The sequence below is a fragment of the Zingiber officinale genome, chromosome 2B, assembly GCF_018446385.1.
Source record: "Zingiber officinale cultivar Zhangliang chromosome 2B, Zo_v1.1, whole genome shotgun sequence".
Classification (NCBI taxonomy): domain Eukaryota; kingdom Viridiplantae; phylum Streptophyta; class Magnoliopsida; order Zingiberales; family Zingiberaceae; genus Zingiber; species Zingiber officinale.
The window spans coordinates 154,543,013-154,568,373 of NC_055989.1; the positions used below are offsets into that span (position 1 = coordinate 154,543,013).

Consider the following 25,361-nt stretch of genomic DNA (forward strand, 5'->3'; position numbering starts at 1 on the left):
TTAATAATTATTATTAAATAGTAATAATAATAATATAAATTAAATTTAGAAATGGGGCGGGGATGGGGAATCCCCGAACCCGTGGATTCGGGTTCGGGGAATCCCCGAACCCGAAAAAATGAGAACGAGGCGGGGATGAGAATGACAAACCCGCCCATGCCTCACTCCACCCCATTGTCATCCCTACGTGTGAACGGCAAAGCAGATTTTCGAATAGAATTATTTTTTTTAAAAAAAATGCCCTCTCTTTTGCCCTTTAAAAAAATTTAGATTATTATTTCAGATTATAAATATTTTTTATAATTTTTTTCTTATCTATTCCTCTGATTATTTCTTTTCCTTTGAAAAAAATATTTAAAAGCATATTAAAGGGAAGAAGAAGAACATAAAGTGTCTCTTATGAAAATTTTACTCAAAAATATTTTTGTGTTCATTTAATGAATATCAAAGGTTTGTCTTTTGGTCTACTTCAATTAATGATGAATTAATCTTTATTAATCCTCTTAAAGGATTAGATTTTAATATATTGAATTAATCATTAACCTAATAACTCAATGAGTCTAACCCATTAATCCAATGAGTTTAATCCGAATTCATTTGAGTCTAATTTGGATTTATTTGGATTAACCCACTAATCTTAAGGTCTATAGTATTCTAGTCAAACTAAAATAAACCTATCTCTAAATTAACATGTTCTTTATCTGTGTGACCTAATAAATTCTCATGACCTTGGCAATGTCTCTAAAATAATATTTTAGATATATAAGTAATGAGTGACATCTAGTAATGCAACATTACTACCCAACTGACGAGAATATCGAAATTTGATCTAACTTTTCTGTTTCTATTATCTTATATAACTTGGTCATTCTATCCTCGATATTTAAATCGATCAATGAGGCATAGATCATGTCATCCTCTTATCAATCTTTATATTTCTTTTATCTCTATGTAAACTCATTTAACTAAAATAACTCAATCTCTCATATTGATTTATTTGATCATGACCATGCATTTTAATAGTTTTACTTAATCAAGGGATCCACAGATATCACTTCCGTCATATGGAAGGTATAGATCTCATCTACATCAATCACATCCCTCCGCATAACTTATTACAAACCAGTGATCGAATTTATAGTCAATCGTGTTACAGATGATGTTTACAGATATCAAATTACACAACTCCTTATGTAGGGAATCATATTGACTTCAGGTCTAAGGACTATTTATACATAGTCACTATGAGAATGTTTATGATATTCATATAACGATTTATTATACATTCTTATAGTGTGTCAATTCAGTACATATTCTCTAATATATACTAATGTGTCAACTTGATATCTTATATCTATAACTTATAAAATTAAGTCATCAATTGACCTACATACTAGTCTCAACGCATTAATATTGTCCTTATATATTAATACTTGACTAGAAATAGTTTAAAAGTAGTGTTCTATATATATTTATAGTCTCCCACTATCAATTCAATCAATTGATATATTGTAGACTAGAACCTACTACACTAGGATATTATTATACTTATTAATCTGTCACTGATCTAAAGTAAATATAATGATCATAAACTTTGTCTTTTATTAATAAAATATGATACAAAAGTTTCTTTATCAATCATCTCATAATTAGTTCATAGGGATAATACTAACACACTTGTACTCGAGTGAGTCACCTACCTGCAAGTTAATTTTGATTAATGGGGGTTGACATGGCCGGCGTGAACCTTCCAATGATCAAATCAGCATGGAGCTCAAAAAAAGGATGTCTTCTTCAGGAGAAAAGCTTTAGAAAGAAAAATGAAGAATAGTTGACTAGATCACCTTTTTGGACTTAGAGCCATTTACAGTCGATTGCAATTACCTCCTCTTGGTGCACAAACTGTCCTATATATATATATATGATAAGAGAAGCATCCACATAAGGTGCCACATGAGTAAGTATGACATTAGGGATGATAATTTTCCCTATGAGTTCAAAGTTCCTTAGGAAAAATTCAAAATGGGAGTGGGTTCGGAGTCTTTTCAAATATAGGTTCGGGTTCAAGAATTTTTCAAATCCCTATATATAGTTGAACGAAGCAGATATGGAAGCAGAGATATAATTCAAGGGTGTGGATGGGATGGAAACCCCCCTGCCCTTCCTAGGGCATGGGCAGGTAAAAAGACATCATTGCCTTCTATGCAAAAACAATATCTGACACAAGACATGATCCCAAACTGATCTCAAGCCTTTGATAAACGCGTTTCATATAGGGTGTTTATCATAGTTTGACATATATCGTGTCCCATTTTATATGCATATTGATCATGTCTGAAATCGATGGAGATGGTGCACTGGGCAGAGGGTTCTGTCATTGATTGGGAGAAGACTTCGAGATAGATAAAAGATGACATCTGACACTCCTTTATGTTCACACCGCAAAGAGAGCAAAGGGAAACATTAAAGTGAAAACCAGGAATAGGGTCCCTGGCGCAGACACTCCGACACTCAAGTCAGTCCAATAGCCGAGCGAAAAGTGGAGAAAAAGATGAACAGTAACGTAGATACGTGTACATAAAAGTATCAGCGTACTTGGCCAACGGAAAGGACCCTTTTATACCACCTCTTAGAACCTCTATAATAATGAGATGACAGAGAATGTCAGGCATTAGAATATGTTTAGTAATAAAGTATGTACAACAGTCCTCCTTTGGGTAGAAGAAGGTTTCATTGCGTGTATATGCCAAAATAAGGAAATATTCTCTAACAAGTTATTGCGATTATCTGATAATGCTTTCTCCTATAGGCGATCCGTCCGACTCTAGAGTCGGGTGGGTATATGCTGAGAGTTACCTTGTAGAAGTAAGGAGCTGAGATTTAGAGGTTTGATCGGCTCCGGGCTGGGCAGTTATATGCTAGGAGCTAAGCAAACAAAGTGTGGGGAGTTAAGCCCTATAGATCCGGTCGACTATGTATCCACTTAGGTTTTTGCCATGTGTGCCTGGGTTTATACTAAGAGTGAATTTTGAGAAATACTGAGAGGCAGGGAGTTAAGTCTTATAAATCCAATCGACATTGGGAGCAACTGGCTCTAGGCTAGGAGTTGTGTTCATAAGATGTGGGGAGTTAAGCCCTGTAGATCCAATCAGCCATGTGTCTGTCCAAGATTACACTAAGAGTATGGCTTCTGAGAAATACTGAGAGGTAGGGAGCTAGGTCGCGCTAGGACCAACCAGCTCTAGGTTGGGAGTTTTATTCATAAGATTTGGGGAATTAAGCCCCATAGATCTGGTTGGCCGTGTGTCCACCCGGGTTTTTATTGGGGGCTTTGCTCCTAAGAGGTCGTTCATCTGGATACGTATACCCTGATTTTGACCATCACCTCACTGTGACTCTTACCATCACATTACCTTGACTTTGACAACCACGTCATCTTGACTACCAACTCCACATTACTTTCGGGGCCACTTACAACATGTCGTATCATATATATTTCATGTTTTCATCTATTTGTGCTTTATTTTAATACTTTCCTAATTCAGAGAATTGCTCTCATTTATTTCAATGATAGGACATGAATTCAGAATTAAAATAAAGTATTAATCCCTTTGAACATGAAGTTAGAGTAAGAAGTACGCTCTAACCGTGTCCTATGACACGAGCATGCACTTACGACCAAGAAAGATGAAAAATGGAGCGAAAAGGCTCAACATGGGCTAGTCATGCCTCATCATTGAGCCAACACACGAAACATTTGAGAAGAAAAAAAATCATTAAAAAGACTATTAAAATGAAGTTTTAATGAAAGAGCACACTCCGGCCATGTTCCATGACACGAGTGTGCTTGTACGGAAGAAATCGGGCGCAAAATAGTGCTAAAATGACCACAAAAAGCTTCCACTACGACCACCCATGTTGGCGGGCACGACTCGTGTTAGCCTCTGGACTGCACTGCAGACTAAATTTTGAATGACCATAACTTTTAGGTCGGTTGGAGCCAGGATCTAGTCGCATATCAGAAGTGAGATCATTTAAAGATCTAAAACTTTGGTTAAAAGTTTAAACTGAGAAAACTAGATCTAAAGGTTGAAAAAGTTATTTTGGCATAGCCTTGTAAATCTAGCAGATCTGCCCGACCAAAATTGTAGACCAAATTTCAAAGGGTCATAACTTTTGACTCGGTTGGAGCCACAAGTCGAGCCACCTATAAAATTTAGATAATTTTAAGGTATAGAAGTTTGGTTCAGAATATAACTAAGAAAATCGGGTCAAGTGATGAAAAACCAACTTTGGCAAAGCCCGGCACAGAGGCAGATTTGAAAAGTTTAGGGGAGGTATAAAGGTATCAAGCAAACCCTTGCTTGAGGGATCTCCGACCAGAGTGCTCCACCCTCTTCCTTGGAATAAGGTCAGGCCTTATTCCAGGCCAAGTCTCATATCTCTAACCTGGGATCCAGATATGTCAATACTTGACCGGGCGTTTTGCAGATGATGACGTCAGGCCTTCTAACTTCTTCTCCCTAACTTCTGACTACCACATCCCCTTGACTTCTGACTACCTGACCTTATCGGACTTCACCTTTATGTACCGTATCAATATATATATTTTTAATTTTTGGTGGACTCATGGGTTGGCCTGCCGAAGCCTGAGGCTATAATCCGTCTTAAGTTAGATTGAAAATGTTCTAATTTGTCAAGATGACGAATCTTTCCACATCACTACCAAATGTCTGGCCTGTCATGGATCAGCCCAGCCGCTATGGGTTGACCCATTTGATCACTCTAGACATGATTAAGTGCCCACTCATATAAAAAAAACACAAAAAAAAAACTCAAGACGCTACGAGCTCACAAGGAAGCCAGAAGCTCATAAGGATCTTAAGCTCTCAAACTAGATCGAAACAATAGAAGAATTCGAAGTAGACGATGAAAGAGTTTGGGGGAGACAATAGAAGAGCTCGACTAAAAGGATGAAAGAGCTCAATATGCAACATGGAGGAAAGCAGAAAATTCTATTTAAAAACAATCAAAATCAGTAAAAAAAAATCCATTATTGATTTGAAATTCTTCCTCTTCCTAATATTAGTTAAAAAGTGAAAAATAATATAACAATAAAGAATCGAAAAGGGGCTTGTTTTGAAAAAATTATTATAAATCTCCAATTCATGATAAAGTTTTAAGAGTTGGAATTTTTATGATCAGATTTAAAAATTTGAATACAAGAAACGAATCCAAACAATTTGAATCTAAGATTCAAATTTTATAACCTCTTTCAACACAAACATTGTTCAACTTGACATGCAATAACCATTTCCAACACTCAATTATATGTACACAACTACACAAAGCAGCCCCCAGCGCATGATGTGAAGGTAAGAGGCCGAATACATCCCAAATAACTGGGGTTCAATTTTCATATAAGACACACCTATAACAATTGTACTGCTGGTCAGGAGTTACCATGCTTCATGAATTTATTTAGTGGATGGAATGTGAAGCCAAAAAACAAAAAACAAAGCAATATAGACACAGAATGTTCTTGAGCAGTTACGTGTTTAAATATCTCCAACTGTAGACAATTCTTCTCCATGTTCTTCCCTCAGTTCCTGCAATTCCGTTTGCACATTGAAGGATTCGGAGGACATGGAACTGTCGTAATTGGACTCAGTGGAGCATGAATTGCATGAAACAATATCACTTCTACTTGTATGATGCTTCATAGCCACAAATTCATATAATTTGCCATGATTTGGGATCGACTTCAAGCATGGATTTTGGTTAAGCTGAGGATGAGATTAAGGTAAACCAACCCATTAGAAGATGCACCAGCAGTTTCAAAAGTTCTAAAGTCATGTAAGGGAAGATATGTTTTCAAGATAAATAACAAATCTATTCTAATTCTTATTGAATATATATTTTCTTCATCAATACTAGAAACCCAGTGATGTAAGATGCGTGACAAACAATTGTACAAGTGTCAAAAAGCAACGTCAATAAAAGAAACCTGTTGTCTTTCGATATGATTTGTACAAGATATGATTTTGGCACGACAGATAAACAAGGAGGTTATGTCAATGTCAAGCCTACCTCTCTTGATATGAGACAATCAAAGTTGGCTCCATTCTTAGGAGATTGAGCAGCTGCAGCAGCAGCAACAGCCTAATATAAACAAAATTTAAGCAATCGATAATTCAGCCATTAAAAAAAAAAACTAACTGCTCGTATTGCACCTGAATGTTAAGTTCATCCGCCAAATGAACACAGCGAGGATTCCCTAATTCCATCAAGTTTGGCCAAGGCGACATGGGAACTTCCAATGCTTCTGATGTTGCCGAAGAATCAGGTACAGGGGCAACCTATAGACCGTGGAAAGTTAAAACACTTCAAATGAGAAATTATGGAAGACGAATTAAAGAGTTATCACAATGTTTACAGAGCTAGGATTCCCTAATTCCATCAAGTTTGAACTGGGAGAATTGGTTATTTCCGATGCTTTTGATAAATCAGGTATGATGACAACCTATGGACCGTGGAAAAGTTAACACTTTTCAAATGAGAAATTATTGAAGAGAAATTAAAAAGTCATTACAATGCTTACAGAGCTAGGATTCCCTAATTTCATCAAGTTTGAACCGGGAGAATTAGGTATTTCCGATGCTTTTGATGTTATGGATGAATAAGGTATGGGGGCAACCAATATAGACCATGGAAAAGTTTAACAACACTTTTTTCAAATGAGAAATTATTGAAGACAAACTAAAACATTATTACAAGCTCATTGGAATATACATTTCCCCTCCAGCTTGACTGTAATAATATAAAATTATAATAAACATCAATGTGAAATAAGAGGTGCAATATTTGACTGGACAAAGCTAAAAACTGATGGCATTTATTTACAGAATCAGCAAACTTATTAATAACAAAATATTAGCTATGCTTCTGTAGCTCATAGACTCCCTACTAATTGTTATTTCTTATATAAACTAGTATAAAGGAATTGTAATATTGAGATTTGAGAGACAGACCCCCTAAAAGTTGTAATTTCTTATATAAACAAGTATTAAATAAATCATACTATTGATACACAGACAAGAATAAAGGAATCATGATATTGATGAACAGACCCTTTAAAAATTGTTATTTCTTATTAAACAAGTACAAATGATCCATAATATTGATAAACATATACACCAAACAGACTTCCTGAACATTTTGATAACTTTGCCGTGCTGAATTTGTAAATGCAAGCAAAATGTTAGCATGTAGCACTGTGATGAGTACCCAAAATTTAGCATTGTTAGGAATAAATGAGGGAAAAGGAAATCAGAAAATTTAAACATTGTTAGAGTTAGAGAGTATTATAGTTTTTATAACTAATGAACTTACTCATCACCAAAACCAGTAGGCTGTAATAAAACCAGCAGGTTGTGCCAAAACAACCTAGTATCTATGCTTAGAAAATACACACCTCTTTCCCTTGAACTAGAGTGTTGTAGTTTTCATAATTAATAAGCTTACTCATCATCAAAACCATTAGGTTGTAATAAAACCAGTAGGTTGTGCCAAACTACCTTGTGTCTATGCTTAGAATTTAGAGGGGAAAGATTTATGAAAAGTGAAAATATGATAAGATGTATATAGGCAAGCCCCAATTATGGCGGTTTGATGACCATCAAATGTTCATAATTAGGATACAATAAATGGTCAAGCCGATTGATTGAGGAAATTAAACTCCTCGGCTGGCTCCCATCTCAGCCGCTGCGCCACCGCCACCTCCCGAGCCACCCGTACACTCAGCAGACGTCTGCGCCCTGCCTCAGCCCACGTCTTAATCCCGACCTACGTTAGCAGTTCCCTCCACACAGACTGGGCCGTCGCCGTCGCCTCCACCTGGACCTACCTCGGGTTGTAATAAAACCTTAACCCCGACCTACGTTAGCGTCTCCCACTCTCCCTCCACCCAGACTGACCCTCCGCCGCAGATACCTATCGTCTCAGCGCCACCATCTCTACAAACACCCCCACCCCCTCCCTGCTGACGCCCGAATCTCTGCCATACTGGATCCGATCTGGTTGCCGGAGAAGAGAAGGGCACCGGGGGAACCCAGACCTTTTGTTCCACGCCCCACGCCCACCAGCGTGCATAAACGAAACTCCCCTTCCACCGAAAAATGTTTCCGAGGAGACGGCGACTCACCCTTTCCCCGTCGACTTCCCCCCAAACCCAAATAATGAGAGAAGAGGGGAAGGACGATGAAGATCCACAGCACCCAACCGTCGGAAACACTTTCCGTCCACCGGAGTGAAGGAACAGCTCAAAAAAAGAGAAGGGAAAAGAAGGCAAGTCACCTGTTTTTGCTTCGCGTATAAAACGGCGTAAACAGCAGCTGGGACATTGTGAAAGCTGGAGCGGCGAGGGATGCGGGGAAGAACCTTACGTTTGCTCGTCATCGCCGCCGGATTCACTAAGATTGCGAAGCGTAAGAGCGAATAAAATGAGATGGGACGATCACGACCTCCGATCTCCGATCCCGACGAGGAGGAAATGAGTTAGAAGCACTAGAGAAGGTAAAGGTCACCAACCTTGAGGAGACGCCAGACCACTCGAGTGATGGTTTATAAGGAATTAAGGATTAAGGATGATGAGATAAACAAGTGGCAGATTTGCAGCATCACACCCACAACCAACCGACGGTCACCGAACGCGCAACGTGTGCACACCGCCAAATCTCCAATCAGATCGTTTCCATGAATAGAAATTTTTTTTTTTTCAAAAAGTTGTCGTTCTTTTGCTCTTTAGAAAAATTTAGATTATTATTTCAGATTATAAATATTTTTTATAATTTTTTTTCTTATTTATTCCTCTAATTAATTCTTTTCTTGAAAAAATTTATTTAAAAGCAGATTACAAAGAGTAATAAATTTTTTTAAATATGTTCAAATCACACGCTAAATGTCTTTAATAGTAACTTTATAATGTATTAAGATATTTTCACATTTTAAATTATATGTATATATGTTTTCACAATTTACTTACAATATTTTCGCATCCCTTCTAATTCGGTCGTACTATTTTCTGTGAGTTCGAATCCAATAAAACTTCTCATCATTTTGTAAAGATTTTTTAAAAAATAATAAATATATACGATGGAAAAAATAGATCACTCTAGTTATTACCTTTGAACAATCCTAATAGTAATTTTACTTCGGTAAATCTCAGTATAATTAGAATAGTCACGCTTCTTCGGTATCCACACGTCCTTTGTTCATCGCACGAACTTAGAATAACTTTTGTTGTACTAACAACAACTACAAAGTTCTCGGCCAAGGGAAGAAGAAGAAGAAGATCAAGGGTCTCTCATGAAAATTTCACTCAAAAATATTTTTGTATTCATTTAATGAATACTAAGGATTTGTCTTTTGGTCTACTTCCATTAATAATGAATTAATCTCTATTAATCCTCTTAATGGGTTAAATTTTAGTATATTGAATTAATCATTAAGCTAGTAACCCAATGAGTCTAACCCATTAATCCAATGAGTCTAATCCCAATTCATTTGAGTATAATCCGGATTTATTTGGATTAACCCACTAATCTTAAGGTCCATAGTATTCTTGTCAAACTAAAATAAATCTATCTCTAAATTAACATGTTCTTTATGTGTGTGACCCAATAAATTCTCATGACTTTGGCAATATCTCTAAAATAATATTTTAGATACATAAGTAATGAGTGACATCTAGCAATGCAGCATTGTTAACCAATTGACGAGAATATCAAGATCTGATCTAACTTTTATTTGTCTATTATCTTATATAACTTGGTCATTCTATCCTCGATATCTAGATCGATCAATGAGGCATAGAGCATGTCATTCTCTTATCAATCTTTACATTTTTTGATTTCTAAGTAGACTCATTTAACCAAAAGAGTTCAATATCTCATATTGATTTATTTGATCATGATCATGCATTTTAGTAGTCCTACTTAATCAAGGGATTTACAGATATCACTTCCATCATATGGAAGGCATAGATCTCATTTACATCTGTCACATCCCTCCGCATAACTTATTACATATCTAGTGATCGATTTTATAGTTCATCTTGTTACAGGTGATGTTTACATATATCAAATTACACAACTCCTTATGTAGGGAACCATAGTGATTTCATGTCTAAGGACTATTTATATAGAGTCATTATGAGAATGTTTATGATACTCATATAACAATTTATTATACATTTTCATAGTGGGTCAATTCAGTACATATTATCTAATATATACTAATATGTCAATTTGATGTCTTATACCTACGACTTATAAAATTAAGTTATCAATTGACCTACATACTAGTCTCAATGCATTAATATTGCCCTTATATATTAATATTGACTAAAATAGTTTAAAAGTGATGTTTTATATATATTTATAACCTCCCACTATCAATTCAACAAATTGATATATTGTAAACTAGAATCTACTACTCTAGGATATTATTATATTTATTAATATGTCACTATTATAAAGTAAATATAAGGATCATAAACGTGAAAAATCCATGAACGTTATTTACTTCCTTCTAGCACTTTCAATCTTACAATTGATATTAGAATGAACCCACTCTGAATCAATACAACCACCATTCGAGCAAAAACTTTGGATCCTACACAATATAGTAGTTATCCTATATTATTTTTTGATGAAGAGATAAATAAGACATCATAAAAAAAACACATACAGAGCAATGATAAAATTAGTCTCAATTACGTCACGTCCAAACAACTATTAGTGTAAAATACCGAAAATAGGCGAATATTAATAAGGGAAATTTCCGGAATTTTTGGAAATTTTTCGGAGCTCGTACGGACCAGTAAACGAGGATAAAAACGGGGCCGGGGAATAGCCTGTTTAGGCTACCCGATTTAAGCGAGGAAAAGATTATATTTATATATCCTTTTCCTTTTTATTTTCTTTATTTCTTTTCGTTTTCTTTTGTCGCCGAACCCGAGCCATCCCCCGCATCTCTTCCCTTTTCTCCCCGACGCCGCCGCACCCTCTTTGAGCCCTAACCGCCGGAGCACCAACCGCCTCTCCCACTCGTGCCTAAGCCGGACCAAGGGAGAAACCGACCTTCTTCTTCTCTCTGTGTTCCTTCTCTCTGTGCTTCTGCCGACTTCGCCGATCCCTTGTCGCTGCCCTCTCTGGACTGAAGCAGCGCCGGCCACCGCGACCCCCTCCTTTCTTCTTTCCGAGACATCGCCGGCCACTAGGTTCGACCCAGCGCTGCCGCCTATCTCCGATCACCTCACATCAAAGCCGAGCTTTCCTCTATCTCGAGTGCCCTAGTCGGCTCCGACGCCACTGCCGACCACTGTCTTGTTCCTTGCTTGAGCAGCCGGCGATCGCAGGGATCTTCCTCACCAGTGTCGTGCCCTAGGTTATGATCTGTGATTTCAGAGGGTATTCGGTTGCTTCGACGCGAACTTGTAGCAACCTCCATTGGTTTGCAGTAGCCGGCAGCCTGATCCGGCAACAAATCCATCCAGCAGTTGCTAAGAAATCAAGGTAAAATACTTGGTTTTTGGTCTTGTTGTGGAGTATTTTTAGTCCAGCAGACATTCTGTGTCCTGCAGCCACGATCCTTGTTGTTGATCAATAGGAGGAAGTGAATTGAGGTGAGGTGTAGAAAATGGATTTCGTAATTAGTTGTATATGTGTAAATAGAATTAGGTTTATATTATGTGTTAATTAGGGTTTGCCCTATTTTAAGTGTTAAAGATTTTTATTTAGCTATTTCATTTGGATATTAGCTAAATAAAAATGTATATATTGGTGATACAGGACTTTGATTTGAGACGGTGTCTCGACGGGTATCTCGATTAGCGTATTGGACCATTTCGATTGGAGGCGGGTACTTTTGACTTTTTGTCTTTGATATGCTTAGTAATGGAATTAACATGTTTCATTAATTATGTTTCTTATCTATTCCGGTTAATCACTACCCAAATCTTGGTACATGTTTGATTGATTGATTTGTTTTACATCCCATGTATACTTTACCTGTCTATACATGCTTATAGGGGTAGTGATATGCCATGTTTGACCATGTTCAGGACCTAGGTTTTATACCTTCTGTATACCTTTGGATTGTTTTGGATTCGTTGACCTATGATGCATTTTTATATATACGTGGATTAGGTCAGGATATTCTTGTGATTAGTGTCATGCACCATTTGCATGATTGCATGCTGAGCGATAGTCCGCTCCATTATTGTTGAGCACATCGCCAGTTACATGGATCTGCACACACCACCACTCATGGGTTAGTGGTCGATTCATGCTGAATGTGTTGCAGCAGGGACTCTGTTAGGCACCGTTGGTCCGCTCATGGGTAGTGTGACACAACGTGTTATCCGGCAGGGATTCCTCCCCGTCTTTAAGTACCGGGAGATGAGAGCATTGCGCTCCCCCATTTATAATTTAGGGTAGGAGGATAGGTGTACTCCGACAGCATCCCATCCACTCGGTCACTCATCAGGAGTAGTGACGACAGAGTGCACGGTTGTCACAGCCCTACCCACTCGGCCTCACTATGTGTGTGAGATGATCGACTGGCGTCAGGGGACCGATCATTGGCATCATATGCATGATGCATTTATTGCTTGTGTTTGTGCTTGCCGCATTTATATGCTGTATATTGTTTGGATACCTATGTTTGACATGCATGTGATTCCTATACCACCTTGACCGTTTGTCCTTATACTGTGTCCCGGTTAGTACAGCCTCTCCGCTTACTTCAGATGCATATTTTTATCTTTCTTATATCAGGAGACTGTACGCATGATTAGTGTTAGGTGTTATTTCTTTACTTTGCATATCAATTGTACCTGCTGAGTGTTGGACTCACCCCGCCTCCATTGTTGTTATTTTCAAGTTGATGCTGTCCGGAGGGAGTTCCAGTCGCTAGTCCTCACTGCACGTAGTGCTAGATCCCTGCAGACCTCGAGGATTTATTTACCATTTGGTTTGGTTTTTATTTGCTTATGTGTGTACTTGGTTATTTGGATACTTGGACATCGTATGCTTTTCTTTTGATATTGATGGATGTTCTATTCGATATGTTTTTACTACATGCCTGCCTGGACGGCAGAAGATGTGAGTTTCGTCGGATTTGAGTTTTACGAGTGTAGTGGAGTAGGGTGGATTTCGAGTCAGTGTAGTATTGTGATTACTATTATTAACTGCGTGGTTGTGACAGCCAGAGGCTGAATATCTATATAAACTGCGTGGTGATTGTTTTTATTTATTGTTATTATTCCAGCCGCCTGTGGTTGAGGTATATGGGTTATGTAGAAGTTTCAGATTGTCCGCCGTACAGGGGAGATGTTGCCGAAATTTCTTCGGACAGGGACTCCTCTGGGGCGTGACAATTAGATCAGTGTAGACACTTGTCTTACCGTCTTGACAGATGGTGTCATATCCGAAGAAAGAGCACCGCTAACATGGATCGGTGTATGCACAAATACATCAACTTACATTACTATCAACACTATCACAATCCCAATACTATCACACAAATAATCATAGTCGTACATTTTTCATATCGACCTCACATATCTACATACTTTGTTATTATCCGTGCTACCATATCAGTTAGGGCATCTCATCTTCCTCGATCCATCATGTCCATGTGTCCTCCTATGTCTCCGGCCATCTATGACAAATCTAGCAGTGATCTCCAAATACTAACTCGTGGTGAGCGACCCATGTGCACACCAAGGCTCCCCAATCAAAGCACAATCATAATCCGAGCAACCACTGTCCAACTGAATCTGATCCCTCTCGCCGCTCAATGATTCTTCAGAACTCCGACACCCTATCCACACTCTGGCCCATCATGCAACTCCACTTTCGACACGTAAGGAATCTCCAGTAGTCGTCCACTAAGGCCCTTTATGATGTGGCGATCAGAATGCTACAGTTTAGCCTCATGACCCTCCCTTCTCTTGCTGCCATCCATCCTCCAAAGGCCCTGCTGCCAGCTGGACCCACTGCTGGCCGGCCACCCAGCTGCCGTGCCGCCACAATACCGGGCAAAGTCTCTCCAATATTAGCCCTATGCTTCCCCAGCATGGGATTCAAATTTGGAGTTCAAATTTGAATCCCAATTGTGGACCCACTGATGCCTAACTCATTCATCCCATCTTCTCTTTAATTTAAAATTTAAAATTTAAAATTTGAAATGAGTAGGAGTTTGAAAACTCCCTCTTGACCGTGAGTGGGAACACCAATGAGAGTTTTGACTTTCTAAATTCAAATTTCCAATCTTTCCCAAGCTGCCGTTCAAATCCAGCCGTCCGTCCATTTAAAATTCAAATTCCGAATTTTGAATGGTTGAGTCTCCCTCTTCCAAATCAGCATCCTTCTCCTAAGTGCCCCCAAGGAGAGTTCACCTTTGACTTCACCGGAGTCATCCTCAGCTTCTCAGGCCACCGGAAATCTCAACTCCGGCCAGAACAATCTGAATCCTGCTGGAAAAAAACAGAACAGAGCAGTAAGACAGAGCATGCATCTTCACCGTGTTAGAGCACCGCAGGACCTCCTCTGCCGCTTCAAATAAAATTATCAAAATATTTTTCTAACTAAGTGATTTTAAATTTTTGATAATTGATAGTAACTTAGAAGAGATAAATATATTGGTAATTTAGATGATAAATGAAATTTTTTTTATTGAGTCACAAGGACGAATGGAAATTTAATTCCCTAAATCCTAAATCTTTAAAAAACGTGTTGGAAACCAAGCAATATGTAGACGAAGATTTACAAGAAATTAGCTGAATCTAAATAGTCGAATTAAATTCAACTCACAGTTAAGATGACCTGAGCAGATAATCTCAGGCTACCAGCAGGGGCTGGTTTTTCTGACCTCAGAGTCTGAGCAATCAGATCGTCCGAGCAGACTGAAGGATAGACAGGCAGAGTGGGAGACCAGTCGGGCAGATCAGAAGGGCAAGTGGCTGACCCAGCAAATGAAGAGTCCAACCGAGCGGACAAACAGAGCACTGGACCGAGGCCTACGATCGACGCAGTTTCCTTGAAACAGATTCGTCCCACCTCCGGCTGTGCTTCGAGATTTTCTCGGATCGTCTGTTTTCCAGGATACAACGGCAAGACCACGAACGCAACCAAGCACTGGTTGTTCGTGGCGAACTGAGAATGCACCTGAGTGCTATCACAAATAGTTTAGCCGAGCGGATGCATGACTGAGAGAAAAGAATCAGGGAACGAAGGTGGAGGAATTCTCTTGCTTTCGCTTTGCTTTCGTTTTTTTTTTCCACTTTGCTCAAGATCCAGCCTCCTTATATAGGAGCTCTCATCTTGCCTGCAATAAATGATCAAATTATGATCATTTAATGCTGAGTTTAATTTCGTCATTAATGAGTTTAATGTCTTCATTAATGTCGAGACGTTACAGAATCATTATTAATGAGATTAATGTCGTCATTAATACTGAGACGTTACGAAATCACCATTAATGAGTTTAATGCTGCTATTAATGTCGAGACGTTACGGAATCAACATTAATTTCACATTAATGCTTCCATTACATCCTTGAGCAAGATTCAAGTGGCTATATGTTGGTTCATTCTTTTGGGTAAATTTTACCTCAACCGGTCCGGCATTCGACATGCACAAGTCGTGCTCGCGCACGAGTCAACCTTGGTTCGGTACAATCCGGGCCCTGGATTTGCACCCACCCCTGCGCACTCACGCATGAGAGAGTCTCTCCCCATGCATATATTTACAACGTCAATGCATGTGTCATAATTTAAACCAACAATAAAGTCAAGAGACTTCTAATGTGAGACTAAACTCATGCACAATAGTGTCTCTTCGTCTCCATCTCTTTATTCCATTCACATTTCCAACAATCCCCCACATGAATGGAAAATAGGGTATGTGATAGCATTCAACAGTTGAGTCAAGTATAGGATAGGTAGGTTTTACCCTTTGAACCCTCCCTTGTGAAGATCTGGTTGCATACTGGCTGATAGTAGACATGATGTCTTTGAACTATACTGCCGTCTGTGTAAGCAGTGACAAATCTCACCCAAGACTCTTCCTGATACAACTCAGTTCTCATGACTGTGTTCGTTCTTGACCATGAACACGCCTGGTTCTGTGAGAAGCTCTAAAAATTATGTCTTCAATTCTCTTCGAAGCGGCCCCACTTCTTTCTCACATAGGTGATCCCTCATGAGTTCCAACTACTCTTTTTGATCATTAAAAACCCATCGGCTTACCCTCGTCTAGTCACTGTTTCATTGGGCTACCCCCACAGTGTGTCTTGTCAGCGCAGATTAGTTGTCCCTTTGAACCTAGTTTTTGGGATCTCCAGTCAGCATAGGTTGGGTGTCCTCTGCACTGATCGCTGACAACGGCATCAAGCCCATTCCCTGTGATGAGCTTGCAACTAACTCTCTATTTAACCCTTTGGTTAGTGGATCCGCTAGGTTATCCTTTGACTTCACATAGTCAACAGTGATAACTCCAGTTGAGAGTAGTTGTCTAATGGTATTGTGTCTACGACGTATATGTCTAGACTTACCATTATACAGATGGCTCTGTGCCCGACCGATTGCTGATTGACTATCGCAATGTATGCATATCGCCGGCACCGGTTTCGCCCATCGTGGAATATCATCTATGAATTGCCGTAGCCACTCAACCTCTTCACCGCACTTGTCAAGAGCTACAAACTCAGATTCCATCGTGGATCTGGTTATTACAGTTTGCTTAGAAGGTTTCCAGAAATGGCTACACCTACTAGAGTGAAGACATACCCACTCGTAGACTTAGAGTCTTTTATATCGGATATCCAACTTGCATCGCTGTATCCTTCGATTACAGCAAGATATCTCATATAGTGTAGTCCATATTCACGAGTCTACCTCAAGTACCTCAGTACTCTTGTTATCCCTTTCCAGTGCTCAACACCGAGATTACTCGTGTATCTACTCAGTTTGCTTACTGCGTAAGCCAAGTCTGGTCGAGTACAACTCATCAAGTACATCAGACTTCCAATCACTCGAGAGTACTTTATCTGCAAGATACTTTCACCTCGATTTTTCGATAGATGTTGACTCGTATCTATCGGCGTTCGTGCCAAAGCAGTATCACCCTTGGTGAATTTTTTAAGAATTTTGTCCACGTAATGGGACTGACTAAGAACAAGTCCTTATGTCGTTCTAAAAATTTTGATTCCCAAAATCACATCAGCTAGGCCCATGTCTTTCATGTCAAATCTTGAGTTCAACATATCTTTTGTGGATTTGATTATCTTATCATTACTCCCAATGATAAGTATGTCATCTACATAGAGGCACAAAATGACATAGTCACTCTCTGTGACTCTCATGTAGACACATTTATCACATTCATTGATCTTGAATCCACATTCCTTCATGGCATTATCGAATTTCTCATGCCACTGCTTTGGCGCTTGTTTCAAGCCATATAATGACTTCACCAATCTACATATCTTGTTTTTCTGTCCTGGCACAGAAAACCCCTCAGGTTGGTCCATATAGATTTCCTCTTCTAAATCCCCGTTTAGAAAAGCTGTCTTTAAATCCATTTGATGTATTTTGAGATTCCATAGAGCGGCAATAGCCAACAATACTCTAATGGAAGTTATTCTCGATACCGGAGAGTATGTATCGAAGTAATTAAGGCCTTCTCGTTGTCGGTATCCTTTGATTACCAATCTGACTTTGTATTTATCAATTGTGCCATCTGACTTCATTTTCTTCTTGAAAATCCACTTGCAACTTTGTGGTTTACTTCCCGGAGGAAGATCCACAAGTTCCCAAGTGTGATTTTGCAAGATAGATTCTATCTCAGATGCAATTGCCTCTTTCCAGTGAGATCCATCAGAAGAGCCTACAGCTTCTGAGTAACTACGGGGCTCACTCTCCAACATGAAAGTGATAAAATCCGATCCATAGGATTTTTCTACCCTAGCTCTTTTGCTCCGTCTAGGCTCAACCTCCACTGGTTCCTCATTATCATCATTTTCTTCTTCACCTTGTGTTTCATTCGCCCGTTTTGAGGAGCTAGCATTCTCATGGGTCTTATATGGAAACACATGCTCGAAGAAAGAGGCATTTCTCGATTCGATTATCGAGTTCTTATGTATCTCCGGTATGTGTGACTCATACACACAAAATCGATAAGCACTGCTATTATGTGCATATCCAATAAATATGCAATCAACAGTCTTTGGTCCTATCTTAATCCTTTTTAGATCAGGCATCAATACTTTGGAAAGACACCCCCACATTCGTAAATATTTGTAGGACAGTTGTCTTCCATTCCACAACTCATAAGGGCTCTTATCTATTTTCTTCCGAGGCAACTTATTTAAAAGGTAATTAGCTGTTAACAGAGCTTCCCCCCACATGAACTCTGGCAATCCAGAGCTTAATAGAAGAGCATTCATCATCTCCTTAAGAGTTCGATTCTTTCGCTCAGCAACCCCGTTTTGCTGAGGAGTATAAGGAGCTGTTGTTTCATGTCTGATCCCATGTTCAACACACAACTCAGCGAATGGTGACACATATTCACCGCCTCGGTCACTTCGAACCACCTTAATCTTTCTATTAAGCTGGTTTTCAACCTCGTTCTTATAGAGAGCAAATTTCTCTATAGCTTCATCCTTACTTTTGAGAAGATACACATAACAGTATTTTGTGTTATCATCTACAAAAGTGATGAAGTATTTATTTCCACCACGCGTTGGTGTACCTTTTAGATCGCACACGTCAGTGTGGATTTGGTCAAGTGGTTCGTTACTTCTGTAGGACCGTTGGGCCGGCTAGGAGGGGGTTGTTGGATATCCTGCTAACACAAAAAGAAAAACAAACCCTCCTCGAACTCTTTAAGCTAACACTTGCATAAATAAACTAAGCAGTAAATTAAAAGCATAAAGAAAAAGCGAGGCAAAAGTATTTACTTGGTTACAACCGATGTGGTTGTTAATTCAAGGAAGATTAAGCTCAATAAAACTCCTTCAAGCGGAGAAGCCTCTTACAATGTTGAAGCGCAGAAAATAGAAGCTTAGACTAAAAGAGAGCGTGCAAGCACTGGATTTACAATTAGTGAGTTCGTTCCTAAGCTTCTGGACTAAGGCTATATTTATAGCCTTGGTCGGGGCGCTTGGAAGGGTTCCAGGCGCCCTGGGGGGATAAAACTTATCCCCCAACATTCAGATCGAGTCAAAACTCGATCTGGTCAATTTTACTTCTCAGGGCGCCCTGGATGGTTCCGGGCGCCCTGGGCTGCTCAAGGCGCCCCGGACTGCTCAGGGCGCCCTGAGCCCCGAAGTCAACATAGTTGACTTTTTCATCTCCGATTCAACTAGTCTCGGTCCGGGTCTTGTTCGCTCCGGCTCCGCTATCTTGGGTGATCTCGGCCATCCGGAAAAGGGCTCACCCGAACCCAACTTCCGGTCTTCTCGAGCGTGCTTTCCTCCGGCTTCTCGTCCCTCGGAATTGCCGCGTGTTTCCTTCTCGTCCGCCAGCGTACTCATCCGCAGTCTTCATCCCTCGGTCGTCGACCTTCTCGCTAGCTGCGTCTCTTGCTCCCCGAGCAATCTTCCGCTCCGGCTTTCGTCCCTCAGAACCACCACGCGCTTCCTTCTCGTCCGCCGGTGTACTCTTCCGCAGCGCCTCGTCCCTCGGACGCACAGCGTGTCGTCCTTCTCGCTAGCTGCGTCTTCCGCTCGAGTACCTGTGCTTCTAAGCTCCTGCACACTTAGACACAAGGTTAAATACAACGCAGGACCTAACTTAACTTGTTGATCACACCAAAATAACCTTGGGGTTCCAACAATCTCCCCCTTTTTGGTGTGATTAACCCAAGTTAAGCTAGGGTCAACAATAGATATGAAATTAAACAGTTTATTGCAATAACATGCAACATGATAGAAAAAAAATAAATTTCAAACATTCCAAATTTTAATTTTCAATTTTTTCTACCTCCCCCTAGACTTATACTTTCCCTTCTCCCCCTTTGATCACAATAAAAATGGGGTACAAACGAAATCTAAGAGTTGACATTAAAAAAAAATTTTGAAAATATATTTCAATAATTTTCAGGGAAATATTTCTAAGTCAAGACAAATTTCTAAGTCATTCGACATCAAGATTAAGAAGTTTCTAAACAGAAAGCTTTATACAAGAAAATTTCAGAGAATTAATAACATAAAGAGAAATTTTCTATGCATTTATTTATTTATATATTTTATGCTTTAATCAGAAGGTTTAAATTTCCATTTTAATTTATCAGAAATTCTTAAGTCACACTTTTTCAGATTTAAAGCAAAAAATATTAAACATGTAACAATTTGTATCATGTTAATTTTTATTATTTTTTGAATTTCAAGTTCACAAAAATATTTCGATAGCATAGATTCTAACTTGATAAAATTTTTCGACGCTATAAAAAATTCTTTCGACAATGTGCAAAATTCGTTTGAGAGAATATTTTATAATTTGCAAGAATTTTTTAATAAAAATTCTAATTTGCAGGAATTTATTAATAATAGATTTCTTAATCCAAAACACTTTTTCGATGACTCATTTTCTGAATTGCAAAACTCTTTCGAGAAAGTAATTTGTAATTCGAAAAAATATTCGAAAAAAGTTTTTGACATCATTTCTAATTTGCATAATTCTTTCAAAAAAATATTTTGTAATTTACAAAAGTTTTTCGACAAAATTTCTAACTTGCAAAATTCTTTTAATAATAATTTGCAAGGCAAGTTTGACAAAATGTAACGACCCAATTTTCCCTATTTTAAGTTCTAAAAGTCCAAAAAAATATTTGGAAATACTTTTAAAATATTCTAGAGATTTTTAAGAATTTTTAGAGTATTTTTACGTAATTTTTGGAGGTCGTTTGGTAGGGTTACAAAAAGAAAAGAAGTTGTGACAAAAATCATTGAAGGTGAGACTCGAACCCAAGACCTCCGGCCGAACCCGACCTAATCGGACGCAGCCAACCAACTGGGCTACGCGTGGTTTGTTAATAAGTATGAAGCGGATATATATGAGTCATAGTAAAGGGCAAAGTTAAACCTAGGTTATAAAAGGGATAAGTTAAGGGGAGAAGGGGAGTATTCCCGTAACCTAATCTCGCGATCCCTTCCTCTCTCGCGGCGCCGACTTCCTCTCGGGCGAAATCGTAGCCGCCGCTCAGGCTTCGCCTCCGGCGGTCGGACAAGGACACTGCCGTGAGCTCCTCTTGGACCCGAGCTTCTCTCGTCGAAGGGAGCACGCGGACATAAAGGAACGCCGAGACTTGAAGCTAGCCGAAACCCTAGAGACCTCTTCTCCGATTGTAAGTCCAAGAGAGCAAGTAAGTACTACTCTCACCTGTGGTAGGAGTTGCTTCGTTTGGTATGGTTGCTTTCGGATTTTTGCTTGCCGTGTAGAATTGTAAGCTCGGTTTTGTTTCCTTTCCATGCCCTGTTCATAGCCGAACAACATCCTTTAACATTAGGGTTTGTAGATTTCGGTTTTAAGCCTAAGTCTAGCATGATTTGAGCTTGCGGGGTTGAAGTGGGTGGATTTTTGGTGCCATCCGAGTGCTGCCGAGACCTGCACAGGAAGCCTTGATACCTGCCGTGACCTGCACATAAAGTTTGGGTTTATGCCGTGACCTGCATAGGGAACTCCAAGTATCATCTAGGCTAATTGAGCAAGTAGAATGGTTTAGTGCTAATTAGAATTGTATGCATTTTATTCTTGAGCGTATGTTGTTCATGAACCTCTTTGCTTTAGGGTCATATTGTACATACTTAAGTTTGATAAGTAAATATTTTGGACAGCATGCTTATAAAACCTGAGTCGCATTCCTTTGCTTCCATTATAGCATGATGAGAATTTCTAAGTAGCATCCTATACTTGTCTTTACAGCATACTTAGAAGGCCAAGAAATTAGTTTCCTTTACGCTTCGTTTATAGCATGTTTAAGAAGTTTAAAGTAGCATGTTACCTTATTTTGTATGGCATGTTTAAAGGCCTTAAAGTAGTATTCTTTGTCATGTTTTAATAGCAGGTTTAGAAGCCCTTAAAGTAGCATTCCATGCTCTGTTTCTACAGCATGATAGAAAGTGTAGAGTTACATATATTGCTTTTATTACAACATACTTAGAAAGCCCAAAGTTAGCTTCCTTTTGCTTTATTTATAGCATGATTAGAATCATTCCATACTTGATTTTACAGCATGTTTAGAAGCACTAAAATAGCATCCTTTGCCATGTTTTCACCGTATGATTCAAAGGCTTTAAATTGCTTTCTTTAGTTTAGCTTATAGCATGATCAGTAAGCTTTAAGTTACTTGTTTTATTCTGCTATATAGCATGGTTAGTTGATTATACACCCATACTTGTTAAGTATATTTAAAGGACTCCCACAATCTTTAATAAAAGATAATAAGGAAGATAAAAGAATAAGAAAGATAACAAGTAAGTCAAGCAAGAGGCTAGTACCCGACATCCAAGAGCTTGTCGTTAAACAAATCCAGGTGACCATTTCCGAGGTCTTGGCCCTGGTAGACCGAGGTCTGCTCTTTTAGGATTGGTGGCTCGCAACCCCAACCTATTAGGGAACGCGCATGAGATGGTACTAAGCCTGGGCCCAAAGAAAAGAAAACCAAAAGAAAGAAAGAAAGAAAGAAGAAGAAAGTAAAAGATAGAAATTAAAAGATTAATTTCTATTACAAGGATATAAGAAAATATAATAAGTTTTATGCTTAGAATAAATAAAAAGTTAGTTTCTTTAATTCTAAGCTTACAGTGTTCATTTCTTATTATCCTGTTAGATAGTGAGCATGTTTAGTATTCAGTTTCATTTTCTGTATACCATGAGCACATGCAGATTGGCTTTAGCATTTCAGTTTCAGTATTATTGCATTACATTTATGCATTTCGAGTTTTGTGAGATAGATTAGTACTTACTAAGCGTTTTCGCTTATAGATCTTTTCTTTTTCCTCCTACCGCAGATAAAGGAAAAGCTAAGATATGAAAGGGAGGCGACAGGATGGTAGTGGTGATGAAGGTGTGTGATGACTGCGACTATGGAGAGATCCAAAGAGTGTTATCAAACCTGCAGGACCTATTTGATTAGAGTTTATGCTTTAGTTCTTTTCTTTAACACTATTATGAAGTTTGTGAGATTGTAGTTGAGTTTATTTCCGCATATGCATTTAGTCACTTTAATTATTTGTGGAGTGATATAGTTGGTTGTTTTTACTGTTATTTTTATAACTGCGTGGTTGTGAAAAATGAGTTCCAGCCGCCTGTGGCTACGTATATATCCTATGTACTATGGATTTGGTCACCAGTACAGGTGAGACTCTGCCGAAATTTTCGGTAGGAATTCCTCTGAACCGTGATAAATCTAAGTACTTACTAATACTAGCGTCAGTGACACTAGTAAGTAGAGTAGTAGTTAAGTAACGGTCATCCTTAGAGAGTAGTATAGTATAGTAAGAAGGGTGGGTTGTTACAGTTGGTATCAGAGCCGTGTTCCATTCTCCAGCATCACACACACATCAGCATCATCCTCGCCGTCTCCAAGTAAGAAAGTATTTAAATTCCTTTCTTATTTCTGCTTTCCTTATTTCTACTGCAGTATAGAGTACTTTCCTTTTTGAGTATTAAAGTAAGATAAAAGATTTAGTTTCCCTTTTCTTTATTCATATTTAATTATGATTAGAAGGGTTAAAGTAAGATATCAAGCTTTTACCTTGCATAATTAGATGGCAAGAAGAGGACGTCCCCGTACTACGCACACTGAGGAGCCAGCTCGAGAGAACGAAGTGCCTAGAGCAACCGAGCCCAACCTTTCTGAAGTAGTTGCTCAGCTCCAGAGGCAAGTAGCAGAGCAGCAGCAAGTGATTGCCAATCTGATGGCAAACCAGCCAGCAGTTCCTCCCCCTCCTCCAACTGTCACTGCAGAGGCTCCAGTGGTAACTGAGACTCCACCAGCTACGCAGGGAGCTGTCACAGCACCTCAGAGACCAGAAGCTTATCTTATACAGTGGTTGAAGCTGAAACCAGAGAGCTTCTCAGGCACGACTGAGCCCTGGGATGCCCAGGCTTGGTTTAAAACACTAGAGAGCACTATGGAGCTTCTTGACTGGCCAGAAGTCGAGAAGGTCAAGTGCGCCTCTTTCTGTCTGTCTGGAGATGCTCGCATGTGGTGGGAGAGGATAAAGACCAAGAGAGCAGCGGATCAGATGACCTGGGCAGATTTCCAGTCAGAGTTCTATGAAGAGTTCTTCCACCTGCAGATTACCAACAAGCACTACGAGGAGTTTATAGAGTTCAAACAAGGTGACTTGTCAGTGGAAGAAGCAGCCAAGAAGTTCAACAGACTAGCTCGTCTCTGCCCAGAGCTAGTAAGTAAAGAGAAGGAGCGAGTCAGGCTAATGCTCAGAATGTTGAGACCACAGATAGCACTGAATGTGAGCAGTGGAGCTCACCGGCCCCAGACTGGCGAAGAGTTGATCAGTAGAGCACTAATTGCTGAACATTACATGAACAACATCAAAGCACAGCGAGCACAACATAAGCCAGTGAAGACAGAGGACAAGACAGCAGGAAGCCAGAAGTCACAGTCAAGTAAGCAGAATTGGAAAGGCAAGGGGAAAAGGAAGCAGTGGAACACAGGAGGTAGCCAGAAGGGAGGGCCAACAAACAAGCAGACAAAGTTTCCTCCCTGTCCCAAATGTGGGAGAACACATCCAGGAGCCTGTCTTTTGGGTAAGACTGGATGTTACTCCTGTGGTCAGGAAGGACACATGGCTAAAGAGTGTCCTAACAAATTCAAAGCACCTCAGCCACAGCCATTGCAATATGGAGGCCAGCCTGCACAGTTGCACCACATGGGAGCGGCATTGGAGGGACCCTATATCAGTCAAGGAAGGTTAGAAGCCCCACCAGTCCCAGCCTTTGATGGTGCCAGAGTATTCTCCCTCACCAAAGAAGAAGCTGCTAGTGCCTCCACGGTCGTAACAGGTCAAGTAGTTATTTTTCAGCACGTAGCTACTGTACTATTTGACACTGGGGCGACCCATTCTTTTATATCGATACCTTTTGCCAGTAGTTTACAGGTGCCTACAGAGAGTACGAACTCCAAGTTCCTGACGACCCTACCTTCTGGGGAAGTCATGGAATCCAATCAGTGGCTCCGAGCTGTACTGGTTAGAATTGCAGACCGAGAACTATATGTAAATCTGATAGTTCTCGCAATGCAGGATTTCGATATCATTTTTGGTAT

At 39.4% G+C, this 25,361-nt stretch overlaps 1 protein-coding gene across 3 annotated transcripts; it reads right to left on the minus strand.

Moving 5' to 3' along the window:
* Nucleotides 1–5,242: 5,242 nt before the first annotated feature.
* LOC122047993 lies at nt 5,243–8,614 on the minus strand. Of its 3 annotated transcripts, none has more exons than XM_042609562.1 (5): nt 8,356–8,614; nt 6,437–6,523; nt 6,234–6,359; nt 6,091–6,162; nt 5,243–5,786 (listed from the first exon to the last, which is right to left on the minus strand). In XM_042609562.1, exons 1-5 carry the CDS (start codon nt 8,455–8,457, stop codon nt 5,559–5,561), a joined length of 615 nt encoding a protein of 204 aa, XP_042465496.1. In that variant the 5' UTR covers nt 8,458–8,614; the 3' UTR covers nt 5,243–5,558. The 3 variants fall into 3 exon arrangements, with proteins under 3 accessions (XP_042465496.1, XP_042465497.1, XP_042465498.1); XM_042609563.1 differs by lacking the exon at nt 8,356–8,614 and adding an exon at nt 6,602–8,340; XM_042609564.1 differs by lacking the exon at nt 6,437–6,523.
* Nucleotides 8,615–25,361: the final 16,747 nt, after the last annotated feature.